The sequence below is a fragment of the Orycteropus afer genome, unplaced genomic scaffold (genome assembly GCF_000298275.1).
Source record: "Orycteropus afer afer isolate SDZICR_OR568_19922 unplaced genomic scaffold, OryAfe1.0 scaffold00125, whole genome shotgun sequence".
NCBI classification, from domain to species: Eukaryota; Metazoa; Chordata; class Mammalia; order Tubulidentata; family Orycteropodidae; genus Orycteropus; species Orycteropus afer.
In genome coordinates this window covers 8134778-8143341 of record NW_006921712.1, presented here as the reverse complement: position 1 = coordinate 8143341, position 8564 = coordinate 8134778, and the positions used below count along the sequence as shown (strand labels likewise).

The following is an 8564-nucleotide window of genomic DNA, read 5'->3' as shown; positions in this document are numbered from 1 at the left end:
ACCTCTTGCTCCTGTCCCACTGAAGCTGGAAGCTTTGTTTACTAGGCAGCTGCTGGCTACTGAGGCTGACAAACCCAAGATCAACAAGTAAAATGCCACAGTACCAAGATTATCAAACACCACAGCAAGCCATTAGTTAAAATCCAGACAGTTCCAAGATCGGCACACAACATGGCAGGCCATACACTGAAGACCCAGCCAAATACAGGTTCCACGTGTAACAAAAACCTAGAGACCTTTCTCAAAGCTGTCTTCTTATATACTGGAAACAGATCACATCCTTAAGGCAGTAGTCAGCTGCTCACAGTAGATACAACCATGGAGTAGATCACCAGTTTCATCATGGGGAATACTACATCCAGCTGCCCAGGCACTCAAAACCAGGCCAACCAAGTTGACACATAACCTTAACTCCTACAGTTAGTAAAGAAAAGTCATTTTTTAAAAATCTTGACCAAGGTGGATAATACAATCTTTAGATGAGTATCAGTTGGATACTTGTAGAATTGAAACAGTTTTGCTTCTGTAGAAGTAATATTTATTTATAAAATTTATTATAAAGTATATATTTGTTTAAACATAATACAATAACTACAAATTAACTAATATATATATATATATTTTTTTTTCTTCTTCTTTTCTTTTTTTTTTCCTTCCCTCAGATCCCTTAAACTCTGATCAAGATTCTTCAAATCATTATCCTGGCACTAGTAGTGGTTCTGTTGCAGCTGCCATTTTGGTTCCATTTTTTGCTCTAATTTTATCAGGATTTGCATTTTACCTCTACAAACACAGGTACTGTAGAAATGTCATTTGTTTGGAAACTGTTATCATACCGTGTTGGTTTAGTGAATGTGTGAACACTTACATAGGCATATAAACGTATTTACTTTTATATGGCTATCTAATGTTCTCTTATGTTAAGAATGTTTACATAGCAAAGTTTTTTTTTTTTTTTTTAACTGTACTTTTCAAGTGGAACACGTCAGAAAAATTAACTTTAAGAAAATACATAATGAATTAAGAAATAACAGATAAGGAATTGTTTATTGTTGGGAGGGTAATTGGTGCTGTGAAAATAATGTGTATTAACTGTGGAGAGTAAAATGAATCTGTTTTGTAAATTTGCATGCAAAGCACAATTAAAAAAAAAAAAAAAAAACCCTATAGGGCAGTTCTACTCTGTTACATGGGGTCAATATGAGAAGATATCAACTCAACAGCACCCAACAACAACATGACTCTTAACAGTAACTGTCTTTAAAACAATAACCCCTTGTATGTTTAACACTTCTCAATTTAAAAAGCATTTTCAAAAGTCAGACTCCTGTACTCCCAAAATATATCCACCCCTTGGGGAAATCATATTAAAACAAACAAACAAAAAAAAAAAACAAGCAAATGTTTTGTATGCGTTAAAATGAGAGAAGAAATAAACGGTTACCTTTCCACATAGAAAGGAGCTCTGGTGATGTAGTGGTTAAGGTATCTGACTGCTATCCAAAAGGTTAGGGGGTTAAAACCCACCAGTTGCTTCATGGAAGAAAGATGAGGCAGTCTGCTTCCATAAAGATTTCTAGCCTTGGAAACCCAATGGTGGTCGTTAAAAGTTGGAAACAACTCAATGGCAGTAAGTTCTTTTTTCGTACTTGGAACCTACATGGTCATCTACCAGGAAGAGAAGGTATTTTAAACATTCCATTGGAAGGTTGAACAGAAGGATTTCTATGGTTTCCTTTAACTACATAAATATGATTTTTTTCCCCTTTATTCCTTCCTTTAACAAAGAACATTAGAACTGTTAATATGCACTGAAAACCAAAACTAAACTCAATGCCATGGAGTCTATTCAACTCATGGTGACCTCTACTGGATTTCCAAGGCTATAAATCTTTACAGAAGCAGACTGTCTCATCTTTTTCCCATGGAACAGCTGGTGGGTTTGAACTACCAACTTTTTGGTTAGCAGCAAAATGCCTTAACCAGTACACCACCAGAGCTCCTTGTTAATAAGCACTAAGACAGATTAATATGTTCTATTTCTTAGAAAAGCTTTATGAATACGTATTAATTTGCATATCCCTGCTGACCACATAGGGAGCTCTGGTAGCATAGTGGCTAAGGCACTTGATTGCTAACCAGAAGCCTGATGGTTCAAACTCACCAGCCACTCCTCGGAAGGAAGATGGGGCAATCTACTTCCATAGTGATACTGCCTCAGAAACCCAAGGATGGGTCTCTATGAGTCGGGTCCAACTTAACGGCACATAACAACAACAACAACTGACTGCATAACGTTAAAACTTGGGGGAAAAAACTAATAAAGTAAATCCTTTCATTGAGGTTAATTTTTACAACAAAACAAGGAAAAACGAATACAGAGAAATTATAAATTATTTGTGTTAGTCTCTATACAGATAATACATTATCTGTAGGAATTTGGTATGTACCAAACTGCTGTGAAATACTATTTGGAATAATATACCCAATTAAAAATGACTTAAAAAGTCATGATTCCCTGAAATAAAATTAAAAAACAAAACCACTACTAATATTACTAATAATAAAGAGTTGCTGTTTTGTCCATTCTAAATCATGACAACATTGTGCATTTCAGAATTTACTGAATTGCCATACAATTAAGTGTTTGTGCTAACTAGGGATTCTTAAGTAAGATTAAGATTTCTTAAAAAGTATTAAGTGGGGCAGTGGAGATTCAGTGGTATAATTCTCATCTTCCTAAGACCTAGGCTAGATTCCTGGCCAATGCATCTTGAGGAAAGCCACACAAACCTATCAGCAGAGGCTTGCTGTGATATTGAACAGATTTCAGTGGAATTGGCAGTCTAAGGTCGACAAGGAGGAAAGACTTGGTGATCTCCTTCCAAATATTAGGCAAGCCAATGAAAATCGTCTGGTTCGAGATTGTTGTGAATGGAGGCCAACTTGATGGTGGCTGACAAACGTTTCTACTTAGAAAGGAGGCCTGTTGGAGTAGTGTTTAATCTCTCAGCTGCTAACCAAAAGTTCCATGGTTTGAACCTACAGCTGTTCTGTGGGAGAAAGATGTGTCATTTTGCTTCTGTAACAAACAACCTTGGAAACAATATGGGACAGTTTTACTCTGTCCTATAGGAGCCTGGTGGCATAGTGCCTAAAGCATTTCACTGCTAACCAGAAGGCTAGCAGTTCAAATCCACCAGCACTCCTAGGAAGGAAGTTTGGGCAATCTACTTCTGTAATGATACCTACCACTTCAGAAATCCAAGGAGGGTTCACTATGAGTCAGATCTGACTTGAGAACAGTGAGTTTGATTTAGTTGGTATAGGAGCTCTGGTGGTATAGTGCCTAAGGCATTTGACTGCTAACCAAAGGCTGGTATTTCAAACCCACCAGCCACTCTGTGGAAAGAAGACAGGGCAATGTACTTCTGTAAGATTTACTGCTTCAGAAACCCAAAGTGGGGTCTCTATGCTATGAGTCAGAAGGAACTTGATGGCAGTGAGCTTGTTTTTTTTTTTTTTTTTTTTGGTTAATAGGATCAATATTAGTCCACATCAACTCTACAGCAACAGACATCAATGGATAAAAACAACAAATGCATCAAATGTCTATTTATATAATGCAAATATATATATATATATACTTGTTGTTGTTGTTGTTATGTGCCTTTGAGATGACCCCAACTCATAGCGACCCCTCCTTGGGTTTCCGAGGCAGTATCACTACAGAAGTAGGATTGCCCAACCTTCCTTCCTAGGAGTGGCTGGTGGGTTTGAACCGCCAGCCTTCTGGTTAGCAGTCAAGTGCTTTAGCCACTATGCTACCAGAGCTCCTATATATGTATATATATATATATATATATATATATATATATATATATATACTTTTTCTGGTAAAAGGGTCTTACATGAGGGTGTTGATTTTTAATGACTGGAGGAATTGCTTCATCAAAGATATGCTTCCTTGTGCTTATTTTGATGTATGAAATAGTAAGAATGTTACCTCAATTTTAAATTATTTTAGATTCTAGCCTGTGATCTAGTCTCCACTTTCCTATGGTTAGTAATACTTATAATTTAAAAATGTAACCCAGCCAAAAAAAAAAAAAAAAAAACCCTCAGAAAGTATTTTCCTTTTTATTTTAATGTGAGAGAATTAGAAGATTCTATCCTCACAGTCTGGTAAGTCTTATCTTCTAGTATTTGCTTGAGGCTAGCATAAAATGTAGTGAATATAGAACTATTTCTCACAACCTTAATCCAATAAAATGTCATTATTAGGAGTGTTTTTCTTTCTAAAGGAATGTAAGTTAAAAATATATCTCCTTTCACAAGTTCTGGAATATATATTATCCATTTAAAAGCAAACTTACAAGGCAATTATAATTCCTCCACTTTTACTTTGTTTGGCATCCCAGTTAACTGGAGGGTAAGATCTCAAACCAAAAAAAACAAACTCACTGCCATTGAGTCAAATCTGGATTTCTGAGGCTGTAAATCTTTATGGAAGTAGATTGCTCCATTTTTCTTCTGCAGACAGCTGGTGGATTTGAACTGCTGACTTTCTGGACAGTAGAAATTACCTTATCCACTATGCCACCAGAGCTCCAGGGATCTGGTTAATTAAAATTGTTATTCGGCAAGTTTTGACTTTTGTCTTCTAGTAGAGAAGTCTCTTATTGCACCATTGGGACTTCCTTTGCCCCAGGCTCTCCTGTCTGGGAGATACATGGTGTCTTAGACTGGGTTCTCTAGAGAAACAAAACCAGTAAAGCTTATATATACAGAGAAAGAGAAATTTATCTTAGGAAAATGGCTCACTCACTTATGGAAGCTGGCAAGTCCCATGTTCTTGGATCAAACGTCAAGCTGGAGGCTTTTCCCGACTCACGCAGCTGCAGGGGCAGATCAGCTCAAGGTTGGCAGGCAGTATACTGACTGTTGACTCCAACAAATGACGAATCCAAGATCTCCAGGCTGAATGGTGGATTGTTTGCTCATGGACAGCTGTAGGCAGCTCAACAGAATCCTGATGCACAGAAGAGGGTCTCTTTTCCCAGGATGCCCATAAATATATTGGAAGCAGGCCACACCCCTAGGGAAATTCCCTTTCAATGGAATGGCTGCTCAAAACATGTATATATGATTCCATCATGGAATAACCACATCACAACTGCTTAAGCCACACAGAATTGTGGTCCAGCCAGGTTGAGACACAGCTCCAACTATCACAGTCCACTCCTTGTCATCTTGGCAGTTGTACACATCTTCTTAAATATATATTATCTCTAAATAAGGATAATTATAAAGTCATATTTGCACCTAACATGATATACTACCACACGTTCAACCGAAACACATTAACCTTATTTACTTTTCACAGTTCATAACAGAAGGAAACAAAAATATGTGATGTACATATACAATGAAGAAATATAACACTCATTGTCCTTGTTTCTGCAACTTGTCATGTAGTCATAGCTGATATTCAGAACTACCTTCTTCCACAACCTACTCTGTATTTCCCTTGCCCTCCGCAAGCACCTCAGCTGATGGTGGTTCATTCCTGAAGGGTCTGGGCCATTAGTAGTCATATCAGGATTGGGTTGCTGTAATTTCCCATTGACTTTAATCACAGTCAATTCCATTGACCTTAATCATGGTAGTACTAAGAGACATCCTAATGAATCTCCTATATTCCAGACATATTCTTCTTTACCTCCACTATGTAATGTCAATCCAATTTCCCCTTGGTAATCAGGATCTATCACATCAGATAGTATAGTAATGCCCTTCTTTGTCTGTTGATCCAGAGGCATGAGGAAGCCAAAATGGCTTGGTGGCATTCTTAATTTCCAGTTCAATGCAATCAGTCCTATGTCTTTAGGTGGGAGTGGTCCTCCCTATGGGACTAAATCTCCAGAACTGCAGAGCATAGGGTAGCAGGGACAGGAAGCAAAAATTGTTGAGTGGGTCACTAGGGGTAATAGTGAGTGGTACCACTCCTGTTTCCACCCCTTGATTCCAGGACCTGTGAATCCTGGTTATTGGAGAAACAGCACCATATATTGGACACAGGTTTAGAGCATATACAGCCTCCTGAAGAACATTGCCCCAATCCTTCAAGGTATTTCCACCTAGATGGCACCGTAATTATGTTTTCAGTAGGCCGTTCCATCTTTCTATCAAACCAGCTGCACTGTCCTCCAAGGAAGTCCCAGGAGGATGGGGGACATGGGAAGTCCGGCAAATTCCATAAGCATAGGTCCATTGCTGCACTTAATTTGCTGTGAAGTAAGGCTCTTGATCTGAAGCAATGCTGTGTAGGATACCATGATGGTGAATAAGGCATTCTGTAAGTCCACAGATGGTAGTTTTGGCAGAAGCATTGTGTGCAGGGAAGGTGAATCCATATCCAGAGTAGGTATCTATTCCAGTAAGAACAGAACACTGTCCTTTCCATGATAGAAGTGGTCCAATGTAATCAACCTGCCACCAGGTTGCTGGCTGTTCACCCCGAGGAATGATTCCATATCGCGGACTCAGTGTTGATCTCTGTTGCTGGCAGATTAGGTACTCAGCAGTAGTGGTAGCCAAATCAGCCTCAGTAAGTGGGAGTCCATGTTACTGAGCCCATGTATAACCTTCATCCCTTCCACCATAGCCACTTTGTTCATGAGCCCATTGAGCAATAATAACAGGAGTAGCTTGGGAAACAGAATGGCTGTTTTTCACTGAGCGTGTCATCCTATCCACCTGATTGTTAAAGTCCTCCTCTACTGAGGTCACCTTTTGGTAGGCATTCACATGAGACACAAATATCTTTAATCCTTTGGCCCAGTCAGAGATATCTATCCACATACCTCTTCCCCATACATCCTTGTCACCAATTTTTGAATCATGCTCCTTCCAAGTCCCAGACCATCTGGCAAGACATTAGCTACAGCCCATGAATCCATATATAATCATACATCTGGCCATTTCTTATCCCATGTAAAGTGAACAGCCATACGCACTGCGTGAAGTTCTGCCAATTGGGAGGATTTCCCTTCAGCACTGTCCCCCAAGGAAGTCCCAGAAAGGGGCTACAGTGCTGCTGCTGTCCACTTTTGAGTGGTGCCTGCATATTGTGCAAAACCATCTGTAAACCAGGCACAGGTTTTCCCTTCCTCAGTCAAATGATCATAAGGAACTCCCCATGAAGCTATAGATGCAGGCTGGGAGAGGGAAGGTACTGTCACTGGAGTGGAGACCATAGGCATTTGGGCCACTTCCTCATGCAACTTACTTGTGCCTTCAGGTCCTGCTCGAGCCCAATCTCTGATATACCACTTCCATTTAATGATGGAGTGCTGCTGTGCACATTCAACTTTATGCTATGGGTCAGACAACACCCAGTTCATGATGGGCAGCTCAGGCCTCATGGTGACTTGGTGGTCCAGGGTTAGGTGTTCAGTCTCTACTAAAGCCCAGTAACAAGCCAAAAGCTATTTCTCAAAAGGAGAGTGGTTATCTGCAGAGGATGGCAGGGCTTTACTCCAAAATCCCAAGGGTCTGTGTTGCGATTCACCAACAGGGACCTGCCAAAGACTCCAAACAGCATCTCTATCTACTACAGACACTTCAAGCTCCATTGGATCAGTTGGATCATATGGCCCAAGTGGCAGACCAGCCTGCATAGCAGGCTGAACTTGTTGCAGTGCCTTCTGTTGTTCTGGGTCCCACTCAAAACTAGCAGCTTTCTGAGTCACTTGATAACTAGGGCTCAGCAACCTGAGGGCTGCACCCAAATGAGGGTATCTTGCCTCCAAAAATCTAAAGAGGCCCACCAGACATTGTGACTCCTTTTTAGTTGTGGGGGAAGCCAGATACAATAACGTATCCTTTACTTTAGTAGGAATATCTCGACATGCCTCACACTATTGGACCCCTAGAAATTTCACTGAGGTGGAAGGTGCCTGAATTTTTGCTGGGTTAATTTCCCAACCTCTAGCATGCATATGTCTCACCAATAAGTCTAGTGTCATCATACTTCTTCCTCACTAGGTTCAATCAGCATAATGTCATCAATATAATGGACCAGTATGATATGGAAGGGAAAGGTGATCAAGACCCTGAAAACTAAATTATGACATAGTGCTGGGGAGTTGCTATACCTCTGAAGAAGCACTGTGAAAGTATACTGTTGGCCTTGCCAGCTGAAGGCAAACTGCTTCTGATGGTCCTTTGAAATTGGTATTGAGAAAAAGGCATTTGCCAGATCCATAGCTGCATACCAAGTACCAGGAGATGTACTAATTTGCTCAAGCAATGAAACCACATCAGGACCAGCAGTTGCAATTGGAGTCACCACCTGATTAAGTTCACGATAATCTACTGTCATTCTTCAAGATCCATCTTTTTTTGCACAGGCCAAATAGGCAAATTAGATGGGAATGTGGTGGGAATCACCACTCCTGCACTCTTCAGTCCTTGGTGGTGGCAGTAATCTTTTCAACCCCTCCAGGAATGCAGTATTGCTTTTGGTTTACTACTTTGATAGGTAGAGTCAGTTCTAATGG

General features: G+C 40.0%; 1 protein-coding gene across 1 annotated transcript in view; it reads left to right on the top strand.

The window, feature by feature from the left end:
• Positions 1–8564, top strand: part of CSMD1 (CUB and Sushi multiple domains 1) — a 972765-nt gene that overhangs the window by 959497 nt on the left and 4704 nt on the right. The window contains exon 60 of the mRNA XM_007944438.2: positions 663–795. Coding sequence (XP_007942629.2) covers positions 663–795 — 133 coding nt within the window. The remainder of the gene's footprint in view (positions 1–662; positions 796–8564) is intronic.